Below are 24,472 nucleotides of genomic sequence, written 5' to 3'. Positions count from 1 at the left end.
GCATCGCACGGGCACCTGTACAAAGAGGAGCAGATATCTAAAGTAACGAGTGTGGCACATGCAGTTTTTGACCCCCTTTTTACTTCTCTTAGACATTGGAGGCACATGCAATTTGATGACCCAATGTCTCCCCGTACAAGAGAAACTAGAACAAAGACAAGGGCAAAATCCATGGACTGGCAAGATTCATCGAAAGAACATCCCGAAGTACTCATGTCTACGTAGACATTTAAGTAAAACCAACCGACCCAACCGTTACATGTGATCGTAAAAAAGCATTCGACCAAAGTACCATAATTGAAGGTCACTCGTCCAGATTTCATTAATTCCGAGCAAATTGCTTTGGATCAACGCCACCTGCACAAATCGAAAGGCCCTGAGCTTAATCAGTTCGTGAGCTCGCGGGATGTTTCATGGTTTTCGGATAATCGGGCATCCATGTCTCTAGTAGTAAAAAGAATCAAATGTAGGAAAAAAAAAAAAATTGAAAATGACTCTTGTGAAAGATACCATTCGTGGTAGGGACGCACTCTGTATCGTGTAAAGGACCCACCATTGATATGCTCTCAATCACACACACGCACGAATCGCATAATATATGATTGATTGATTGACCGATCGATCTCGGGGAGCTTCTTCTTGCACTAGGAGGAGGGGGACGTACTTACAACATGTGACATTGCCAACAAGATACCAGAGAATCGTAGAGATGCTTCAAGACTAAAAGCCGATCGAACCGACAAGCTTTTAGGGTTTTTCAGCTAACTTCTGACTACTCTTGGTGAAAAGGCCGGGTTGAATTGTGCGTAATCAGATGAGACTTAACTCGGAAGGATCGGTCGAACCATTTTAGCGTACAAGTTCGTGCACAGTCGTAGGGGCGACCTTAGAAGAAGTGGTTCTACTTCTAGTACTATTTATCTTGTAATATCAGGCGTAGGATTAAGGTTTCGAGGGTTTTTCTCTTTTGGTCTTCGTCTGTTGTTGCTTCTTGCTTAATTAGGTATGGTGTAAAACTAGGTTTTTTCTTCTTAATTAGGCCACAGCGGTGCAAAGGGTTCCGTTTCTTCCTGTCACTCCTTCAGAAGAGTGGAAGCGACTCTCAGTCAATCCAAAGCACATATCATCCACGCAAAAACGACACTGCTGGAAGTCGTCGAACGCAAATTCAAGGTTCAACCAAGAATCCTCCATATCTCTCTCTCTCTCTCTCTCTCTGCCTGTAAAGCACCCCAAAGTACAGACAGTACCGGAGCACGAGTCATGATGCGAGATCTTCAACTTGTACCTATGCGGGGTCGACTTGTCACCCCATGGAATCTGAAGAACTAGCAAAAGAAACTCCAGACCCAAGAGGCTTCCTTCTCACGCAAAAGAAGACAAAGTTTGGCTGCGTTGCACTTCCCAAGTCCTCGTTCTTCGTCTCTCCCACTCATCTGCCACGCACAAAAGATGCTGAAAATGTGATATGGGTGAAGAATAAGACAGATCATAAGCTCTCTCTCTCTCTCTCTGTCTGCCGTGATCTTGCAAAAAGATTATGTGAAGATGATATTTACACATGGCGGATAATATAACAAGAAGGCCAAATGCGAAAATCTGCCAATTTATAGGTTATATCATGTGTGTGTTCTTTTGGCTTCTGTTTAAACTGGCGTCGCGTTGCTACTCATAATGATTCTCCAAGTGCCCTTGAACTCGCCTTCCTTTCGTGGTTTCTTGATGTTAGCTTGTTGCTATCTTTAATGGCTTAAACTTTTTTGGTGTAGGTAACTCAATTTAGCGACAGGAGGAATGCGACGATTAATTGGGGGGCAAAGCGAAAAAAGCTATACTCCAATATTCCCTCACAGGGATAAAATATGGAGTTTTCGATAGGCATCCAATGTCGAGGCCAACCGTGACACCAAACCGAGGGTACAACACATACATAACACGAACGCCGTAATGCAACAAGTTATGAAAGAGACTGCTGGTGTTGTTAACAAACTTAAGACTCCGTTTGTTTCGCAAAAAATGAATGATTCGAAAAACATTCTCCTAAAAAAGAAGTGATAAAAAAGAGTTTCGTCATTCGCATAAATGTTAAGCCACAAATTGTTGTCAGAATAATTTTTATTGGATGATTATCTTGAGCGATATGATCAATCATTTTTTAGAAAAATGTCGTTCAAAATCACTTGATTATCGACAAAGCAAACACATGCGAGTTCGTCCGACAACGACAACACGAGTCGAAAAAGAGTCTTAGAATACAAAAGTACTCCTCAACTAGATCGCTTTACTCTGCACACACATGTTTAGGCTCTATAGTTTATTTTCATTTTTTTTTCCTTTCTCGATTTAGGCTCTGTGGAAACACATGTTTAGGCCGGTTCCTTTGTTGACATTTGCCAACTGCTGCATGTCCTTGCAAAACGATGCCTGGTTTCGTGTGGTGCGTGTCGTTGTGCACATGTAAATCCTACGACAAATCCAGGAGTGACATTATCGTTATTATTAGGGTTTTTTTCCCCCTCTTTCCCGCGCTGTGCATTGTCCATGCACGTGCAATTGGAGAGAGAGAGAGTAAAGATTGAAGAAAAAGAGGACGTCCGTGAGGGCTAATCGAAAGTAGAGAGAGAGAGAGAGAGAGAGATACGGAGGTGAGGGGAAAATGGGGTAAAAGTACCACGTGATCTTGGTGGTCTGGCTTCGATCCCTATAAAGATTTGGAGCATCTTTAGTAAAACAAAAACACCAGCAGTCCTTTCCATCCCACGAGGCTCCAGCCAAACTCTCTCTCTCTCTCTCTCTCTCTCTCTCTCTCTCTACATTTACAATTCGTGCTTGTGTGTATACAATAGAAAAGTGCTTTTATGATAGTCCTGTGAGAGACAATATAATCTCATCTATAAATTCACATATCATCACTATGTGATTTGTATAAAATACTCATTAATTAAGAGATTGTGTGATCAGAAATAATGTACAGTTAAGTCAGATCGTCATTTATGTCCGACAGAAGTTCATTTATAAAAATGATTGTGCATCATTTGTCACTAATGACGATGGGTGATTACTTTTATTTGTTATTCTTGGAAGTACGACCTTTTATCACCAAAAGAGTACAATCTTGTACCGCCGTAATAAATTTAATGTGACCTTCAAAATCACCAAAAAGAGCGCATTGTTTGGCGCGAGTGACAAAAATAACAACTACTAGTATCCCGTCCATAATCAGAAGGTTCAGATCTTTATCCAAATGGTCTTATTCTAGGAAAGCATAAAGAACTATGGCTACTTGTTTTAGGGGATGTAAATAATTTTTTTTTGTTTGTCTAGAGAAAATAATATGATTTCAATACTATGAAATCGATATTAAGATGGAAGTTAACTGTATTTGCAAGGATGAGAACGTGTTGGTACTAGCTATAGACACAATGAGAATAGGGTAGGCTAACAAGTGAAAAGATAACGGTGAGAATAGACGGAATACTAGAGAATACTAAATTTGTGATAACAGTGAAATATTGTGTTCTATGTTTGTACATTTGATGGGTCTTACTATATTGTTATAGGGAAATACTTCCTTAGCTATATGGTCGGGGACGATATAATTTCAACCGTAGATCCATACACTATCACCGCTTGTTTTGCATAAAGCACTTATTAATTGAGAGATCATGTTGTAAAAAATAACTGACAGTACGGTCGGATTGTTAGGGTAACGGCTCTCATTGTATAAATATTTACATAAATATATATACATACATACATATATATACACGCGCACACACACATGGATAAATAAGGAAGTTGGATGGATGAAGATATATGGAGATGGAACTTGATAAAGGAAAATGCTTTCCATGGAAATCATTTTCAAGGAAAATCTTCTCCCCTTTTCAATTAGGGAATTCATTTTCCTCACTTTAAGCATGCGTATTTTCTTCATTTTCTGTCAACTAGTCATTTTCAACAAAGCAAACACATGAAAGTGCAAAAAAAACCAATTCGTGGAAATTTCTTTCATTCAAACAAACACACCCAAAGACTTTCTAATCGGATGCTTAAGTAGCCTTTTCGTTCAAGTTCTCCTTTTGAGAGCTTGGCCGCGAGTCTTGTATTGGATTTGTAATTTTCTTCAATTTCTCCTTTTTCTTTAGCACATGCCCAATCAGTCTCTTTCCCTATGTTAGGTAAAGAACCTAACTCCCTCGCCATTCGGACATGTGGGGGGCGGTATACTCAGTTGCTTTCAGGACGCTTCACGATTTCACTCTGTATTCAACCGTCAAACATATCATGATCTATGCGTTGGCCCTCCCAAAAAAATAAAGTACTTAACTTATACTATTGTTAGGGTTATCTCATGTCAGGGGCTGGTGGTTGGTTGGTTTGTAAGTGTAAGGAAAAACTTCACCCTTTAAGCTAACTTTTGGGATGAGAAAGACCCATGACCACCTAATACTAGTATTAGAGTTTGGGTAACCAACAAGTCTGAACCCCACGATCACACGGGAGATATGGGTTACTGTGGCTTCGACCCAAGGCCCGATGTGTGGAGGAAATTGTTGGAGTTATCTCACATCGGTTGTAGAATGGGCTGATAGTCGATTCATAGGTATGAGAGAAAATCTCATTTTTTGAACTAGTTTTTGGGATAAAAGATGTCCAAGACTACCCAACGACTACGTACGTGTGGGCTGCTTATTTGATGTTACTTATCAATCTTACAACGATATTGTTCGTCACATGGCATATATTTAAGGAACCTAAGTTTAGGGTTTGCGCCGCAGATTAGATCTGCATGCTGCACATGCACGTCAAAGATTACATTCTTAATCCATATTGTATCGAGAAGAAACAATTGGCTTCTTTGGAGGCAAACTGGCTTCCAATATGCTACACGATAGGTCTTCCCAACCTCCGAGATCTCCAGGTCAAAGATCATCTGTCAGAATCGAATTTCTCCTACCCAATTCTTGGGACCATGCTGCCAAGAAAACCATAATCAATTCTAGGGTTCATTCTTTCGTGGATCCTCTTTGTATTTGGTGTTGATTTTTTTCTTTTGGGGGTCGGATATTTGGTGCAGATTTGAAGTACCACGAATTGTCATGTCCGCATCAAATCCTTTGGCTTCTCGTCCCCACTAAAGATACACATGAGATGGGCCATCGCCCCCTTTATGTTATTTATCGTCTTCAGATTCTTGCTCGTGCATGGGATGTCATAGTTTTCTTGTTATACTATAATTCCAATTGATATTCACCGGAAGAATTATCAAAAATGTCATAAACTCATTGCAATTGTGTCAATTTAATCATAAACCTTTTGCATTTGTACTAATTCAGTCCATCCAGCTAATTTTAGCTGGCCGGTATTGACGTGGCACTGTCGGAGCTAAAGTGGACTTTTTTAAATAGCACTTTAATAATTTTTTGTGCTTTTTTTCTTTTTTTCTTTTCTTTAGTTTTTTTTTTCTCCAATCCTTAGCATCGGCAAGGCGTCCCAGCCCCAAAAATAAAGAAAACAAAAGAAAAGAACATAAATATTCAAAAAAAATCCTAAAATATTACTTTAAAAAAGTCTGTTTTAGTATCTGCAGTGCCACGTAAGCTCCAATCAGCCAAAATTGATCGAATGAATTGAATTGAAAAAAATGCAAAATCTTTAGAACTGAAACAATAAAAAAAGGTTTATAACTGAATTGGCACAATTATAATAAATTTAAGACTTTTTTTATTTATAATTTTTCCGATATTCAAGTGAAGGAAGTCGGTTGTGTAGTTTATTCTTGTGCTGGTCTATGAATGGCCACGAGTGTTTCCTAACTAGTGGGATGCAAGAGAACAAACGATGTATATGTTATAGTATAAAAGTTCTTGGACCCTAGCCTACCCGATGATGACAATTGTTTGTCGCTTTCTGTGGGATTTGTCGAACGAATGTCTGGAACTATAATTAAATATCGACGGTTCCTTTTTCTAATTTGGCCTTTGGGAACATCTTAATTGCCTCGTAGAATAGGATTGATTGGTGAAGGGACTCAAAGAGACAAGAAGGGGCTGCCAGTAATTATGGGTTTTGAATTTTGACTTGTACCCAATTTACAAGTAACCCTTGTAATTGGATATTGTCACACAAGACCGGATCTTCGAGTGAAGGAAAATCTGGTTGATGTTTCGATCCACCCCCCAGTTTTCCACTTAATTGGAGGACAATGCCTTGACCCATCACCAGATCTTCCGATCGCCAAAAGAAAATCTCAAAGATATGATCAATCCTTGTGATGGGTGCCTAATTTTGACCATGAATAATCCTCATATGGCAATCCCCAAACTTTTCTTACTAGGGAAAAATGCCTAAAAAATCTTAAACCTATTTTATTTTATTTTTGGTCGAAAGAAAGATTCTATTCATTGATAGTCGAGAGAGTTACATAGAATGTTTTCAAACTTTCAAAAGACAATAAAAAACCAAATTATGCATCCAAAAGCACACTCTCATCCTTCATGAGTAGATCCGATACGATGAACTTGCGGCGGCCGAACATCAAAGGCCATGATGGGTACACACCGAGAACTCCTATACCAAATGCCACGGCTTGTAGTGTGCATCCAGATTTGACACCCCCATCACCAATGCCGAGTAATAACATCAACAACAACAACAGTGTGTTGAAAGGACACGGATAAAATACCTGTAGGTAACTTCTATATCTATATCTAAATATAGATCGGGAAAGTAAAATCCCTAGATCTAGATCTAAATCTAAATTGGGATAGAGAAGCGGCTTAAAGAGTTGCAGAAAATTATTTATGTTGACGAACTCCCAAAATATAGTGGGAGAGAAAATGAAAGACAAATTAGTAGAGAAAACCGATGACAAACGAAAGCTTAGACACGACGATCTTCTTCCCAACACCAATGATCTCCCCACCAAAGAAGCACGAACCAGAACTAGCTTCCAAGCCAAAACTAACAGAGATGAGTGAAATAGAGGATGTTGAAGGGCTGACACCTGGTGGCTATCCTCACAAACGCGTTCGGCTCCTACGGCTTCTGCGACACGACGAAGAAGCGTTGGTGACGAAGGTGACGACGGCCTGAAAGAAGTGCTAGGGCAAGAGGAAGTACTTGTAGCCGAGCTGAAGGAGAGAGAGAGAGAGAGAGAGAGAGAGAGAGAGAGAGAGAGAGAGAGAGAGAGAGAGAGAGAGAGAGATATGGGGGTGGGGTTGGAGAAGCTGAGTAGAGATAGAAATGAGGGGTTGGGGGGACAGAGGGAGAGAGATTCCTCTCCCTCCCCCAGAATATGCAGCGGCGACGAGAGCTAAAGGGGGGAGGGGAAGAGACTAGGTCTTAAACCTATTTAACGGCGGTCAATTTAGTCATAAACATTTTAATTTAGTGTGAACCCTCTAAAGTTTTGCCAATTTAGTCATCAATCTTTTGAAATTTTGCCAATTTAGCTATGAACTTATATTGGCAGAAAGGAATACATTAACAAATCATCAAAAGATTTAAGACTAAATCGGCAAATTGTCAAAAGGTTTATGATAAAATTATTTACGACTGAATTGACAAATCGTCAAAAGGTTTAAGACCATTTCAGCACAATGGAAAGGTTTACTGGTGAATTGACCGCCGTACAATAGGTTTATGATTTTTTTGGACAATTATACCAAAACTAAGTGTATCGAAATTGGTAAAATCGGATTTATTTGCAAAGTAGTATGTCAGATCCGTATTGGGAGCATTCTAATCCAACCCACTTAACTAAACACCCTAGGAATTCGTTTGATGTAAGAGTGTGAATTGGGTTGCCCGGGCCAAAAACTTTGACAACTGTTGACCGACACTTGACCATCAGATCAGGATCAAACGGTCAAGATAGACTGTGGACACGTTAAAAGCAGCCCACGCGAACGAAGGGGAATCTGTGGGTGTTTTTTTCTAGGAATCTTCGGGGATGTTTTACAAGAACCAAAAAGCAAACGCCAAGCCTAATTCTTCTTTGTTGCAGATGATCAACGAGCATTTTTTAAAAAATTTCTTTATACTGTGTAGATTTTTTTTCTTTTAAATAATTGCATGGAAACAACAAGTCAAGTCGTGAAACTGGGGGAGAAAGTGTGGCATTTTGGATCCGAGGTCCAGTCCTTTCGTATCTTTGAAAAAGGGCACTCGCGTTACAGCGGTGCGTCTGATAGTCCGACGTCGTTTTCGGCCAAACGTCAAGATTTGCTCTCTGCAGCCCAAGATTTTACCCTCCCTTCCATGCACCTTCCTTTCCAGATCGGGGAATTTTTTTTTCTTTTTTTGGGGGGGTGACCCCTACGTGGCTTTGACGTGTTCCTAGAGCCAAACACTTGTCCGGAATCACAAGTCTGTGGGTCGAATATCGTCATTACAGACAGATCGCGCGAGATCACGTGAGACCCACCATCATCTTGAAGTGTGATTGATTTGATACGTGATGTGTCTAGTCTATATAAGCACTTTCACAATCGTACTATACCTAGTTAAATCACAATGGGTGCGAATGTAATGTCCACTCTTCAAGTAGTTTCTAGCTAAACTAATGTATGGATTGTTTAGGGTGCGTATGTTTTGCGAAAAACAAATAATTTAAAAATATTTTTCAAAAAATGATCCGTTGAATTGCTTATAAGAATAAATGAACGAAATATCTTTTTATTGCCCTCGAAATTATTTAGACATAAATTATTGTCGATAGTGAAAATATTTTTTCTTAGCTAATTATTTCAAGCGATACAAACGATTATTTTTCGAAGAATGTATTCCAAATCCTTCATTTTTCGCGAAACAAATAGAGCAAGTCTTGTTTGCAGACAAACATGTCATTAATATCTCCGTCACTTACGTCTATAAAATCATACTACAGGCTAAAATGTCGTAGACAATAAGCACGAAGCTCTTGCCGTTTCCCTTCTATTCATGAGCCACTTTTTGCTGTAATCACAAGATTTGTTGCACGTAGAGTATTAATAAAGATCGATATGGCAAAACTATTATACCATGTCCCAATTTAATCGTGATCCTACATCGTGATTTTGTATCAAATAGTGCTATAAAAAGCAATGATTATAGTACTATGTTATATGATAAACATGGAGATAACAATCCGACAAAACTTTCTTGTTGCTCATGGATATTCACTGTTGCCCTAATTCCTCTAATTGGTTGTCTTATCCTCCTTCTACCCTTCGGGATTTATTATGTTGCGATTTATCTTTAAGTTGTTTTCAAACTCTGTTGATTGAATGAAAGTAATCAATATTAGACCCCCAAAAAAAAAAGATGATGATACTTCTCTTTATTTATTCACTCTTCCCTTATATATAGGGGACGATATCACGATATCTCTCTAAGTGGCACACACCAACCATCGACTTCTCATCTTCTCTTCCTTTCTCTCCGGCATATTCATTTCCTCTCCCTCTGAAAATGGCGGTGAATTACTCAATCGTTTCGAATTTCATGGTGGTATTCATCATAAGCCGGTTGCTCTCCACCGTCGGCAAATCCAAACCCCCGGCTCATTCCCTACCCTCCAAGCTCTCCAACATGCTCCGCACCGACCCCGACACGATAAGCGCGGCCTCGGCCGACTTCGGCAACATCGTCCGGGAAACACCCGCGGCCGTGCTCCACCCGTCATGCCCCGAGGACATCGCGGCCCTCGTGAGGTTCGTGTGCGACGGCAGTAATCCATCCGTCCCGTTCGCCATCGCGGCCAGAGGGCGCGGCCACTCGGTCCGGGGCCAGGCCATGGCTCGGGGCGGGGTCGTGGTGGACATGACGGCGCTGGCAAGGCACCGCGGGGGAGCCGCCATCGCCGTCTCGTGGAGTAGGCTGCTCGGGCACTATGCCGATGTTGGCGGCGGGCAGCTCTGGAGGGACGTGCTGGAGGAGACGCTGAGGCATGGGCTCGCGCCGGTCTCGTGGACGGACTACCTGTACCTAACCGTGGGCGGGACACTCTCTAACGCCGGCATAAGTGGGCAAACGTTCCGATATGGTCCTCAAATCAGCAATGTGTATGAAATGGACGTCATTACTGGTATGAACGCCATGACCTCTTCCGATTTTTCTTTCTTCTGATTTTTCCTCTTTCAAAATCTGAGCTAAGCTACTACGATATTGAAAGGGTCGTGTGGTAGTTGGCAATAAATACGTTCTTGCCATAAACTCATGCTTCGTAAAAGAGTTCTTGCTGGATACGCCAACATGACAATACACGTACCTAAACTTTGTCTACTGACCGACATGGTTTAGAATAAAATTCGGTCGGCCTATTTAAACCAAGTATAAACCCCATTATGTCTTAGGCGGGGATGACTAAAAATTGCCTCGAAACTGACTCCGCTAATATGATTCAAATAGGCTCTATTTAATCAAGAAACTTAGGTTATTTAGACTATACTTTTGAGTCGATTAGACACTATCAATAGAACATAGGGAAGAAGCCAAATGATCATTGTACATACAGATAGTGGAGACATTCAATTCTAATTTGAATTGAGCTCATGTCAATCCGTGCCTTGTGCGCTACTTCGTTAGTTGAGAAACTGTGTTCTTTGGACCTTTGGTGGTCTTATTACCATTTCTAGAAGGTCTTTACTACGAATCTGTTGTTTATTTGTCTTTTGCGATGGACTTTGACGTGGGAACGCAGCCCATGTGTCATTTCCTTAGATCTTCCTGTTATTGTTGTCCTTAGATTGCATCAGTTGGAGATTTGTAGGTTGACCGGAGCAGTCAACGGGGTCAAATCATGTCCGGGGGAGAGAGAGAGAGAGATTAATAGAATTTGGCCTTTTTCCTATTTGACGATTAATTCTTGGAGGACTATTAAGACCAAAAACGCGCTTATTGCGAAGTACAGTGCTTTATGTTTTCTTGCGTATTTACGAGAGAATAAACGTCATTTCTTGTTCTTTTTTCTTTTGATTCAGGGACTGGGGAGCTCATGACCTGTTCGCCCGACAAAAACCCTGAGCTGTTTTACTCTGTTCTTGGAGGTCTTGGCCAGTTCGGCATAATAACGAGAGCGAGGATCGCCTTGGATCGAGCTCCGAAGAGGGTACGGACACTCGTGCTTGACTGTTCTAGAAAAGATTTTCGCGAGTCGTTTTATAAGATCGAGCCGACTTGTTAATTCAAGAATTAGAGAGAGCTGCTGCAATGATCAAACATGCAATATGTATTTTCCAACATGTTGGAATGGTTACTTTCACTAGCCTCAAAATATTAATTACGTTCTGATAATTTTGACATGCAGGTCAAATGGGTGAGAATGCTTTACAGCGATTTCTCGGCTTTTACGACAGACCAAGAACATTTGATTTCAAAGAACGGAAGGGACCAGGACGGTGCACTGGATTATGTGGAAGGGCTGCTTCTCATGCACAAGGGTCCGCCGGATAGTTGGAGATCTTCTTTCTTCCCTCGGTCGGACCACCCGGGAATCGTGTCGCTGTTGAACCGACATAAGATCGTCTACTGCCTCGAAGTAGCCAAGTATTACGATGATCTCACCCAAAACACAGTGAACAAGGTACGACCGAATGACCCTTTTTGACAAACCCTACTAGCTATCTTGATCTTCATGAGAATGAATGAGAGAGAGAGAGAGAGAGAGAGAGAGAGAGAGAAGCTCTCCCTTCTCATGTGAACTTGGTTATCTTCCTGTAATCATCGTCTCTAACTTGGCCATTAATCTACTATTCTAGGATCTGGAGAATTTGTTCCAAGGATTGAGCCATATTCCTGAGTTCGTATTCCAGAAAGATGTAGCCTATGTCGATTTCCTCGACCGAGTACGGGAAGGAGAGCTGAAACTCACGGCGCAGGGCCTGTGGGATGTTCCTCATCCATGGTTGAACTTATTCGTGCCCAAATCTCGCATTTCCGATTTCAACGACGGCGTTTTCAAGGACATCATCCTCGAAAGGAGCATAACGACCGGAACTGTCCTCATTTATCCTATGAATAGAAACAAGTAAGTCTCCTCTAGGCTCTAGCTAAAGACTTTTTTATCTTTACTAAGTAACACAAAACCTGTAAACAATAATGCGGGATCTACTTCTTCTTCTTCTTTTTTTTTGTGGTCAAAATGGGGATCTGCTTCAAAGAGTACGAAACTACATTAATCAATGAGTTCTGCAGGTGGGATGATCGGATGTCCGCGGTTGTACCGGACGAGGACGTATTCTACACCGTAGGGTTTTTGCATTCGAGCGGGTTCGATGATTGGCAACGATTTGATCTTCAAAACAAAGAGTTGCTGAGTTTTTGTGAAGACGCAGGCATTGAGGTTAAACACTATCTTCCAAATTTTGGCAATGAACAAGAATGGACGAGACATTTCGGGTCGAAATGGAGGACGTTTTGCAATAGGAAAACCCGGTTCGATCCGAAAATGATATTTTCTCCTGGGCAGAGAATATTCAATCGCAACCAAAGCATGTAGTTCCTTTTGATTTTGTACAAACTGTTCAAAATAAGCACATCTTCGAAAGATTTGCCAGAAAATGCGACTTCTGCGACCTTAAATGCAAATCCCCCGGTCAAGTGCAATTACGATGATTCCTATACATAGCACTGTGTGTGCGTGAGGCTTTTTTTTTTTTTAGATTTTGATCAAATGACGTGATGCGAAATCGGAAGGTTCCAATATCCAACTCCTAATTTCTGCGCAATCAAGCTTCAATGAGATGTGTTTGCCTATATGATGGCTAAATCGCATATACTTATTCTAAACTCATGCAAAAACCAGAATTGGATGTCTTGTTTGTGTATTTGGAAACATCGGGTAAAAATCCCTACAAAACTAAACTCAATCTTTCTTCCTCGCCCGCGATTGGGCACTGCCGGCTCCCATCCGCCACTACTGTGCCACCGCCCAGCGCTGTCTTCGGCAACGCTGCTGCACCATCTCTTCGACCTCCCATCATGACGCCGGTGCAGATGGCGAGGAGCTTGCGTGTGGTTGGTACTATTGGATTCCCATTCACATCTGCAGCTCACGTACTTCATTCCAATTGTATGTAGCTCTAATTTTTTTTTTCCGAAACCCTAACTCTCTCTCTCTCTCTCTCTCTCTCTCTCAATTTCTTTCTTTATATTCCCTCTCTTTTGCAAGACTCGAGAGGAAAATGATCGTTTTGTGTATAAATCCTAAGAAATGTGCGTCAGGTGATTGCCAAAATTTTCTTTTTATCACTAACAATGAGGCTGGCTTCAATCAGAACAGGGTGGTCCACTTTGAAGTACATTTAGGGCATGTATGGTAACCATTCTGGCTCTTTGATACTATTCTTGAGAATAAAAAAAGATGAGAATCATGTTTAGTAACATGACTGATTCTCTTCCTGGAAACAATTTTGGAGCAAAAACAAAAAAAAGTTGGGTCTAGAAAAAAGAATCACTTTTGATAATCACAAAACAAAATGAAGTTCCATATTTCTCACTTTTTTCTTTCAGTTCTCTCATCACTTTTCCTTTGATCTAAAATAGAACAATGTCTCATTTTCAAAGAAAAATATACAAGAAAATAAAATTTAAAAAAAATCGAAAAAATTAGAAAATTTCTAACAAATCAGAAAATTTTCAAAAAATCTCTAAAAATAGAAGAAGTTTGGATTAGGCTAGATTTGACCTCATTTTCATAAATTTGGACCTACATTTTTAAGATTTCATAGATTTTGTTCTGTTTTAGAAAAATCATAAACCCCTTCAAAATTAAACCCGAGCCACATTTCTCTAAGCCCTTAGGGCTTTGTTAGGGTTTTATGATGCGATTTATCAATGCCATGATGCCTTGATTGTGCACTTGATTTTATTAGTTGTGATTTGCCTAGGTTTATGTACTTTATACATAGTGTAGTTTTCGAAAATTTTGGAAAAAGACAATAATAACCATCGCGAACACTTAAGAAACTCTCATTCTTAAATTTTCGATGAATTAAGACTGAGATTTGATTTCTAGAACAAAAAAAGCACACCAATGCGGGGTAATGGCACTGCATTTTCCTTGCAGAAAAGAGAGTGTCGCTCGTATTGGTTATCCGCTCGCTCAAAAGAGTTGGATGAAACCCCATAATAAATGGTGAAAATGACTCGTGATGATTCTTGATTTTTATTTTTATACTTCAATATGCAATATGTTATATAAGAGAATCAATATGAATTAATTTTCAGTTAATTAGAAATGTAGGATTAAATTTCACAGAGTAGCTTTGTAATTATTTGACTTTGAGAACAAAAATTATGGGAAAATTTGTCAAAAAAGTCTTAAACCTATTACACTTTTGTCAATTTAGTCCTAAACCTTTCAATTTTACAAATTCAGTCCTAAATTTTTTGCATTTATGCCAATTCAGTCTTGAACCTTTTCTTTGTGCCAATTTAGTCCTAAAACTTTTGCATTTGTGCTAATTAAGTCCATCCGGCCAATTTTGAGCGGACGAAGCTAACGTGGCCGCTGGTTGACACCGACGGAGCAATTTTTAATCATATTTTAATATTTTTTCAATTATTTGTTTTTCTTTTATTCTTTTCTTTTTACTACTCATCTTCCTCCTCATGGCACATGCCAAGGAAAGCCGTGGATATGCTCGGGTTGTGCGGTTAAACTTTTGGCAAAACTCATTGAGAGATCACAGCTTCTTGTATTGCGATAGATGGTGCTTGTGCTAGCTTTTCTTTGACTACTTCTGAACAATGGCTGCAGACCCATTTGTCATAATAACAATCCTTAATTTGGGTGCCATGGCTGGGTGATGGCGAGGCCAAGCTCACCCAGCCATGGCGTCGCCAAATCAGGGCGGCTCGTCCAGCAACGTCACCATGGCCAAGGGAGCTCGTCGCCAAATATGGGCGGCTCGCCCGGTCATGGCGTCGCTAGATTTGGGTTACTCGCCTAGCGACGCGGCAACGAAGTCGCGTAGCCATGGCTGGGTGAGCTCATCGGATTTCCTTAGGAATCTAGTTGGTTCTCGCAAGATATTCGATCTAAGGAGCTTTTGTTCCAAGGTATCCACCAAAAAGAGTAAGTGGAGCTGATATGCATAACCCGAGCAACAATAGGATAACGAAAAGAGGAAAACGGAATAGCTCTAATCGGAGGAAGAAAATGAACCAAAAAAAATTAAAAATTGAAAATTGAAAAGAAAAATATGAAATTATTATTATTGCCCCATCATCATCGACCAGGAAATAGATTGACGTACGATTTGTTTTAGGACGGAGTGAAGGAAAACTATTAGCATTGTGGATGGACAAAATTCCTATGTTCCAAACTATCATTTTTAGTCATTTTTTCCTATATATATTTATATATTTATTTTTATATAATTATTTCTTTTTCCTTCAATCGGTTTTGCTTCTATTTCATTTATTTTTAGGTTCATCGGCCATCGACCCCAACTAGTTTGGGATAAAGGTGATGTTGATTTTGCCCCATCATCGTTGGCCGATGGTCATGTCAACGTCGTCGGCATCCACGTCAACGCCGGCCGATCAAAGTTGGCCGGATGGATTGAATCGACTTAAATACAAAAGGTTTAGAACTGAATTGGCATTAAAAAAAGGTTTATGACTGAATTGACACAAATGCAAAAGGTTTAGGACTGAATTGAAAAAATTAAAAGGTTTAGAACTAAATTGGCAAAAGTGCAATAGGTTCAAGATTTTTGTGACAATTTTTCCAAAATTATGTGCGATTATCAAACGCGTTTCTGCTTCAAGAAACGCGTTTTGATTTTCTAAAACTCATCTAGAAAACAGAATTAAAAAAAAAATCATTTTAATCAGAATCACTTTTTTGGATCGAAAAGGTTGTCATATGGGACCTTAAGTTCATTTTGATTCGTGTAGAATAAATGATTTGAAAAATATTTTTTTTCAAAAATATTGCTTACAAAAATAAATAAAAAAACGTTGTCCATAATGAAAATAGTTCTGGATGACTAATTATCTTTAGCGATACAATAGAATTTTAAAAAATATATTTTTAAATTATTTATATTCCGCGAAATAAAAGGGAGTTTAAAGAAAAAGAGCTTTGGCAGGGGGGTAAATGAAATGGACATTCGACGCAATTTTCGCGAGCAAGACGGCAGATGGAGACATCGCATTATAAACATGATTAAAATGTTTTTCTTCTAGCAAAAGTGCTGCACGGACAGAAATTTCGTCTCTTTAAGACCCACTTGCTAGAAAGAAGATGCAATAATTGATGTCGGTGCTAGCTTAGCTAGAGCTAAGGTTATTAAAGGGCAAAAAAACTTTGATCAAGCGCACCCCACTTTTTCAAAATAAAACAAAAAAAAAAATCCTTAATCCCTGTTAATAATGTGCTAAACAAATAGCAGAATGATTAGCATTAACCTAGTATGAGGTAAAAGTGGCCTAGACAAAAACAGCTTTCGAAGTTTAATCGAAAACCCCGATAACCCCTAGGCAAGGCAAAAAAAAAAAAACGGAAAATAAATTGGAATTTGATGATGGTGACAAGAGAAAGGACCTCATCTGGGGCCTTTGGATGGGCCCAATTGAATCCAAATTTTTCCAAAGTGTACCGAATGTCGGAACTCTTAATTTTCAGCTTTTGTTGGGAACTAGGGAACATGGAGGGTCCACCTTTCTCCCGTCATCTTTGACTTTTCTTCGTGTTTAGACATGATTTATCTTTTTTCAAATATGATCCTTTTTTTTTTTTTTCTGATAAACAGCTAATTCTTCCATTAGGAATCTTGCGCACATGCTATACAAGCCCTAGGTATAGATCTTTCGCGATCATGACAAGATAAGAATTAATTCTAATGATAGAGAGGGTTCGAGAGGAGCACTAAGTCTTGGGAATTTTTTTTTTTTTGTTTAATGTTTCTTTACACCCGACAGAATTGAACTTCAATATCGCTTGTTGGCTCAAATAGAAGATTAATTTACCTCTTGAAGGTTTATACGGGGCAAGTAAAGCCATCGAATGGGCGAGTCGAGTCAAGTTTGGATCGGATCGAAAAATGACCGAGTCATATTGATTCGTATAATTCATTTTGACCTATTTTCATGTTATATAAATGCAATGACCCATACCCGATCATTATTATTAAAACATTTCAATATTAAAATTCAGTTCATAGAAAATTAATTCTTATATATTTTTAAAAATACATATATTGCTAAAATAAATTTTCATAGTTTGAAAAAAATCTGATTTTTTTATGCATTCTTTTCTTTTCTTTTTTTCTTGTAGGATCGGCGAACGAGGACCCATATTGTTAAATAATTTTATATTTAATCCAATTTAGAAAATATTGTTTCTTATAAATTCTTCAAAAAAATATATTCCTAAAATATTGTGGATAACTTTTATAACTTTAAAAAATTGATTTTCTTTTATTATTTTTATTATTTTTACTTTTCCTTCTTCCTCCTTCGTCCGTCGATCACCGGGCCTCGGCGACAACCGGCAGCCCCGACAACGGCCACACACACGGCCAATCTCGACGAGCCTCGAGGCTTGCCCGAAAAATAAAAAAAAAATAAAATAAAATAATAAAATTATTTAAAATTTTATTTTTTAAAATATTCAAAAACCTATTTACGAGCCACTTAAGGTAATTATCTTAGTTAATCCATTTATGACCTATTTACAACTCATTTAGGAGTTAGGACCCATTAAATTTTTAAGTAACTCATTTGTGACTCACTTATCTTATTTTTAAAACTTAAGACAACTTATTTATGATCCACCACCGTTAAATATGATTCATATGTGTGTTTTAGACCCATTTTACCATATCTCTAGCAGCAAGATATAGTCTTCACAATTCACATTTGAAAGACATAAATTATGTTCTAAATTTCTAAACTTTGCTTAGTTTAAAACTCTGTGATGATCTAAGTAAGTTATAAGTTGGAAAAAACGATGTTCATTGGATCTTTATTTGATTCGTGTTGTTTACGTGAATATTCAGGGAGGGGCTATTGTGTCCTTGAGGAGGATATCATCATGGAATGCTCGAATAGATTAAAAATATGAGGATTAGTTATATTCACAGAGTTGCATCATACACATGGACATGGAAACCGATCTGAGAATTACAGGAAAAGGACACTACACGTGTCGTAGCTATCGTATTTCACTCACTTTGGTGCTAAAACATAAATATTTTTTCGAATCACTTAAGTACTCAATTCAGTAAATTGAGGTACTTATAGTTTTTGCAAACAGAAGTATGTTTCTGGTCATTGCATAAAAACTCATCAGGCATGTTTTTGTCGTTCTCCATGTAATAAGCTCTATTATCCTACTTGATCGTCTCTCTGTCTCGTATATGGAGGCATGGATGTGCCTGCCTAGTGGGACTCTATGAAAGGTCGCCCACGGCGTCACGACCTTGGAACATGGGTGCATACACCGTGGGCGACCTCAAATCAAGGTCGTACGTGGCGACTGTGATAGTCCTCCCCCATCCCAGTTGTGGCCTATGAAGAGAAAACTATAGCTGCAAACCAAGTTGTAGAGAGAGAGAGAGAGAGGAGTTGCAAATCGATACACAAGAGAGAGGGGTCAACCCCACATGACGAGAGAGAAATGGGGCTAAGACGACGGTGGCGGTGACATCGATGGGCTTTCGAGACGATGCAGGTGATGGCCAGCAACGATGGAGGGCAATGGTAGAGCTAGTTTGAGAGTTATTTTTTTGTCCTGGTTGAAAATCGAGACATGTTTTTGGTAATTTCTTCAATCTTGAGTGATGAAGTATTCTCTTATTCCACGCACTCTTTTTTTTTCTTTCCTTTTTTCTTAACGAAGAAAATTGGGATTAGAATCGTTATACGATTGTTTGCCGAGAATATATACTCGCAAATGCTTTGTGTATTAAGACATTTGGTTAGGCGAAAGTCGATGGACGGTCTCTATACTTATTCATTATCTCCAATCTTATTGAACTTTTACTTTGCCTAATCAAGTCTTAGCAGGCATGCTACATTGAACTTTTCTTTAGTAAAAGTAATTTTGTATGTTTCAAATCGAAAAGAAACATATAAAACTCATTCGCTACATTCTAAGTGTTCCGCTTGGGCTTGACCCGGTCCAATTTTTTTGGGGTCAAAACTCCGGTCCAATTCAACTACTGAACTCCTGCAAATGAAAGCCCATGTCAAAGCCTTTGTCCTTTGGGCCATTAATGGGTTTCACTGTTGGATCTACAACTTCATCTTCTTCAGCGCTTATCCAAGAAAGCAGAGGCTTCGTCTTCTTCGTTGCGATTCTGAAAATGCCCGTGGTTCATCGGAGTTGAGCTATGGCGCTCGCACCATTTCCGCCACCAAACCGCTCCTATGCTTCCACTCCCGCCCTCGCTCACTCTCCTTCTCTTCAACTTCTCCTCCTTCGGCGAAGCTCCAGAGTTGTCGGGTTCAGAACTCGTTGCTCGCACCAATCGGTTCAGTCCGAGACTCAACCGACCAGAGTCCCGTTCGACGCAGGGAGGAAGAAGCGGAAGCCGAAGCCGAGCTTCTTCGAGCAAATCCGCGGCAAGTGGACGAGCAAAACCGATTCGGCCCGAGAGAGGTTCCCTTGGCAGGTAGAGGAGCAAGAGCCGCCGCGAGGACAGCGCGAAGACGAAAGGTTGGTGAGCCAGGAAGTATCTGATAAAGCCGTCGAAATATCATCTGAGCGTGAGCGTTGTAATGTTGATCCGCCGGTAACAGATGGCGTGTTGCGTGCTCTTTCAGTTAATCAGTCTACATTGCCTCCTTGGGTGGTTCATGGATATAAAGCCTCCCCAGAACCCATCTGCGACGACGAAAGCGAAGCTTCGCGATTAGGCTCGGAGGGAGGGGAAATTGAGGAGGTTAGGGAGCGTTTGGATGATGACAAGGTTGTTAGAGCTGGCAAGTCAATCGGCAAAGTTGATTTTGGCGGGAAGTTTGATACAGAAGATGACGAATGGGAGGAATTGTCTGCAGTTGCTCCTCAACAAGGTGAAAATATATCACACGCCTTTAAAGGATTGAGAGTGAGTGACGTTTTGTCCGATGATGAGGATCATCAGGAGAATGTTGACTTTGAGAAGCTTGACGTTTCTGGTGAGAGTGGTAATAAGGGTTCAGTGGACTTACCATGGAAGAGAGAAGGAGATGGGAGGAGGAAGCAGAGTAATGTGGATTTGGCGGAGCGAGTAGTACCGCAACACGAGCTCAGGAGGCTCAGGAAAATTTCTCTGAGGATGGTGGAGAGGACGAAAGTTGGGGATGCAGGGATTACTCAGGCTTTGGTGGATTCTATACGTGAGAAGTGGAGAGTGGATGAATTGGTGAAGTTGAAGTTTGAAGGTGCCCACTCCCTTAACATGAAAAGAACCCATGAAACTTTGGAGGTTAGTGCTGGTCTCTTCTTTGCTTATGGATTTGTAAGTAAATGAAGCTTGAACCTTGATGAGCCTGGAACTTTCATGAGCTTGCTGATTGCTTGCATGCATCTTAAGTGCTGTATTTGATATCTGGAGTGGATATAAAATCTTGACTGCAAAGATGTATTCGCTTGCATAAATCTTGATTGGGGTTAGAGACTGGAGAGTGTATTTTAATCATGATCCATTGGTGCACTGAGATAATGAGCCTCTAATACACTTGCCTTATCAGAGTAGGACCGGAGGCTTGATTATATGGAGATCTGGAAGTTCAGTGGTGTTGTACCGAGGGATAGCCTATAAGCTTCCTTGTGTTCAATCGTACAGCAAAAAAATACAGGCCAGTGTAAGTTCTCTGAAAAACGAGGAGATAGCCAGTGATGTTTTTCATAGTGGAGGAGGAACAGAGTTTTTCAAAAACCAGGGCCGTATTTTATGTGGTTCTGCAGAATATACGAAGGATCTATCTAAGAAAGAACTGGTGGATATAATTGATCTTAACTATTTATTAGATGAGTTGGGTCCACGGTTCAAGGATTGGTCAGGCTGTGAGCCAGTTCCAGTTGATGCTGACTTGCTTCCTTCAGAGGTTCCTGGATATAAAACTCCATTTAGGCTTCTTCCTTATGGGGTTGGACATTGTCTGAAAAACAAAGAGACGACCATGTTTCGTAGACTCGCAAGGACGATGCCTCCGCATTTTGCCCTGGGTATGTGCGCATCAATGGCAATAAATTGTGTGGTCTTCTCCCATTGCTGGTTCTGACCGACGAACTGATTTGATTGTACTACGATTCAAAATCGTTCTAAACTAGTCCTTTTTTGTAGGAAGAAACAGAAAGCTGCAAGGTCTTGCTAAGGCCATGGTAAAGTTGTGGGAGAGCAGTGCTATTGCAAAAATAGCAATTAAACGCGGCGTGCCAAATACTTGCAATGATAGAATGGCTGAAGAACTGAAGGTTGGACAATCTGTATATGTTGGCTTTTTAGCATATACGTATGGATCTAATGATTGTCGAAAATGGGTGTTCTGTTGCTTTCATTGAGCTCAGAACCTTTCAAAGTCTTCACTTTATTTGATATGCCTGACAGAAAGAATTGCCAACTCTTTGCCATAGAGTGGTAGTTTGACTAACTCATTATTTTTCAAACCCTCTGAACAAGGCTCAATTTTCTATTTCGTCACTGACCATCGAATTTGTAATTGCTACTGCAATGGTAAAAATCAGCCGAGGTTAGTGTTTCACCATTACGGGACATACTTGTATAGTGTTGTGAGGGAGTGGTTATGCAAGTTCTTATCTCTCCAAGTATTGTGCTCCATTCTTATTCTTCTGGCATTATTGATTTTGTGTCATTCTGCATGCAGGATTTAACTGGGGGAACACTACTCTCTAGGAACAAAGATTATATTGTGTTTTACAGGGGCAATGATTTCTTGCCTCCTGTGGTGGTAGAAGCACTGAAAGAGAGAGCAAAACTAGCAGATGTCCAGGCAGATGAGGAAGACCAAGCACGTCAGAGGGCCTCAGCTGCAATTGATTCAAAATTAAAAGCTTCTAAAAGCCCACTTGTTGCTGGTACTCTTACTGAAACTCTGGCTGCAACCTCTCGGTGGGGGAATAAATCGAGCAGCAAAGATGTTGAGCAAATGCGTAGAGATCAATCACTCAATAACCATGCTTCACTCTTGAAATATCTTCAGAAGAAACTTGCTCTTGTAAGTTCCAAGATTGAATGAACTTATGCAATAAAGTCCTGTACCATTTCCTTTATTATTTATCGCATTTTCCGTTTATTTTTTCCTCTTCTTTCCAGGCAAAAGGGAAGGTAAAAAAGGCTGAGAAAGCTTTAGCAAAAGTGCAGGAGAATCTTGAACCAGCAGACCTTCCAGTTGATCTGGAAATGATAAGCGATGAGGAGAGATCTCTACTTCGTAAGATTGGACTGAGTATGAAGCCCTACCTGCTTATTGGTAAGAATAGCTGGTTTGGTTCTTGATTGAACAGTGTGATAGAGTTAGCTTTCATGACTAGCTTTTCATCTTCTGTTTGGTTTAATCCAGGAAGGCGTGGTATATTTGATGGTACCATAGAGAACATGCACTTGCATTGGAAGTATCGGGAGTTAGTAAAACTAATTGTGAGGGGAAAAAGTTTTGCACAAGTGAAGCATCTCGCAGTTTCTTTAGAGGCTGAGAGTGGTGGGGTGCTGGTATCCTTAGATAAGACCATGAAAGGCTATGCTATCATCGTTTATCGTGGGAAGAATTATCAAAGGCCTCATGCAGTGAGGCCCAGAAATTTGCTTACTAGAAGGCAGGCATTGGCTCGCTCTATTGAACTTCAGAGACGTGAGGTGAAACTGATTGAGAAACTATACTTAAACCCTTATCCTTAAGCTTGTCACAATGCTTGTCCTATTCTATATTATCAATATTTCTTTTACTGCAGGCACTTAAGCATCATATTTCAGACTTACAGGAGCGGATTGAGCTGCTAAAATACGAACTTGTATGAGCTCCTGCCCTTTGGGATTTTGATGTGACAAAAAACTGGCATTTATTTCAATGACGCATTCTGTTCCTCCTCCGCAGGAAGATATGGGAGTAAACAAGCAGATTGATGAAGAAAAGCTTTCTAGATCATTTAATGCCGGATCGACAATAGATGACACATCTGAGGTATCTTTCTCTCATCCTCCGGAGTACATTTGCTCCTCTACGTGTAGAATCAGCATGGAACTGAAGGCAATTCACCTTAAAAAGCTTACTTGATAATAAACTTGTAGAACGTTTCTATGTGAATTCAGATTCAGTTTCTTTTCTTTGGTAGCAATACTTGCTAAAGGTGATGTTCTAATTCATGGTTGAGTTGTTTGGCTTTACTTCTATCTTGTTGTCCTTTGGTGGAAGTATGCAATATCTTTCCGGGACAGCAATCCTTGGTAATTTCTATAATAATTTCTATATGATTGACACCTTTTCTGTAATTTTGAATTAGGACGAAGGAGAGGAGGCATACCTTGGAGTTTATGAAAGTGAAGTGGAGGATACTTGAAGGAATTGAGAAGCTCGTTCATGAACCAAAATTGGTAATTTTAACTGCTAATTATACCTTCCCCTCTTTGCAAATTATATGAGGAAGAGTAGCTCAGAAGAAGTTGAGCATGTTATGTATCAGAAAATATGTCGCAAACATAGTTGGTCACTTTTTTTTTTCCTTTTAGGCCATAAAATATAGTGAGCCAGTTCATCACTGAGGTTCTGATATGTAGCTTCCTTGCTTGATTAGGCAAGCGACATATTATATCTACTTTTCTTCTCTTAGGTTCATTATGCTATGGAATATCAAGTTACTTGCTCCTGCATCATCAATCAAGAGCCGGACAATATGTTGCTTAAACATGGATATTTGGTTTAGTCGTGCCTTGACTACAGTGATCATTGAGATTTGAGAATGAGTTAGCTTCTTTAGTTTTCTTCTAATTCAATCCTTGCAGGTCATCCAGGCACCCCTACTTATGGTTGGAAGCAGACTTCTTGGATGTTATGAACCATCATCGACCTGAGGAGTCTTTCTAATAACGTGTGGGAGGGAAATTGAAATGCAAGGTGGGCGTGTCATGAAAACCACACAACATTCGTCCCAGCTAATGGCAGTGAAAGAACATCGATGATCGAGACACCATTGCACCGATTCCCAATCTCCCAAAGTGAATATGGTGTGTTAGGAGAGACTTGATAGAAGAGACTGGTCCTGTGGTGGCTCGTGAGACGACAGTAGGTGGTCCGATGTGTGGTTGCAGTTGTTCCCAACCCCAAAGTGCATATTTTCAATGAGAGCATTCGCAGAAGAAACCAGCGTATTGGCTCTCTCACCTAAAAAAAACGGCCCACTGGCAGTTTCAGCTTATTTTTTGTTTTTAGGTCTACGTTAGGGTAATAGAAAATTTGAAATTCCACCACAAGATTTTTTTTCTTAGTACAGATTAATGTAGGGATGCATGAAATTAAGCCCTTGAAGATGCAC

At 40.0% G+C, this 24,472-nt stretch overlaps 2 protein-coding genes across 2 annotated transcripts; both read left to right on the top strand.

Annotated features, from left to right (window-relative positions):
* The first annotated feature begins 9,354 nt into the window (after positions 1–9,354).
* On the top strand, positions 9,355–12,604 carry LOC115740646 (cytokinin dehydrogenase 3). Its single transcript, XM_030674177.2, has 5 exons — positions 9,355–10,072; positions 10,968–11,095; positions 11,294–11,569; positions 11,745–12,013; positions 12,181–12,604. Exons 1-5 carry the CDS (start codon positions 9,457–9,459, stop codon positions 12,482–12,484), a joined length of 1,593 nt encoding a protein of 530 aa, XP_030530037.1. The 5' UTR covers positions 9,355–9,456; the 3' UTR covers positions 12,485–12,604.
* Positions 12,605–19,261: 6,657 nt separating this feature from the next.
* LOC115740722 (CRM-domain containing factor CFM3, chloroplastic/mitochondrial) lies at positions 19,262–23,526 on the top strand. Its single transcript, XM_030674294.2, has 9 exons — positions 19,262–20,408; positions 20,674–21,151; positions 21,270–21,400; positions 21,811–22,161; positions 22,260–22,416; positions 22,507–22,799; positions 22,895–22,954; positions 23,038–23,124; positions 23,444–23,526. The coding sequence occupies exons 1-9, from the start codon at positions 19,332–19,334 to the stop codon at positions 23,498–23,500; spliced, it is 2,691 nt and encodes an 896-aa protein (XP_030530154.1). The 5' UTR covers positions 19,262–19,331; the 3' UTR covers positions 23,501–23,526.
* Positions 23,527–24,472: the final 946 nt, after the last annotated feature.

Source organism: Rhodamnia argentea, chromosome 4, assembly GCF_020921035.1.
Source record: "Rhodamnia argentea isolate NSW1041297 chromosome 4, ASM2092103v1, whole genome shotgun sequence".
NCBI lineage: Eukaryota > Viridiplantae > Streptophyta > Magnoliopsida > Myrtales > Myrtaceae > Rhodamnia > Rhodamnia argentea.
Note: the sequence above shows the minus strand (reverse complement) of the source record. Positions and strands in the feature narration are given on the sequence as shown.

Coding starts and splice junctions, on each gene's coding strand:
- LOC115740722 (XM_030674294.2), top strand. CDS start 19,332: ATGGCGCTCGCACCATTTCCGCCACCAAACCGCTCCTATGCTTCCACT. Junction 22,800..22,894: donor TTGAACTTCAGAGACGTGAG/GTGAAACTGATT, acceptor CTTTTACTGCAG/GCACTTAAGCATCATATTTC. Junction 23,125..23,443: donor CAATAGATGACACATCTGAG/GTATCTTTCTCT, acceptor ATTTTGAATTAG/GACGAAGGAGAGGAGGCATA.
- LOC115740646 (XM_030674177.2), top strand. CDS start 9,457: ATGGCGGTGAATTACTCAATCGTTTCGAATTTCATGGTGGTATTCATC. Junction 11,096..11,293: donor TGGATCGAGCTCCGAAGAGG/GTACGGACACTC, acceptor TTTGACATGCAG/GTCAAATGGGTGAGAATGCT. Junction 11,570..11,744: donor CCCAAAACACAGTGAACAAG/GTACGACCGAAT, acceptor CTACTATTCTAG/GATCTGGAGAATTTGTTCCA.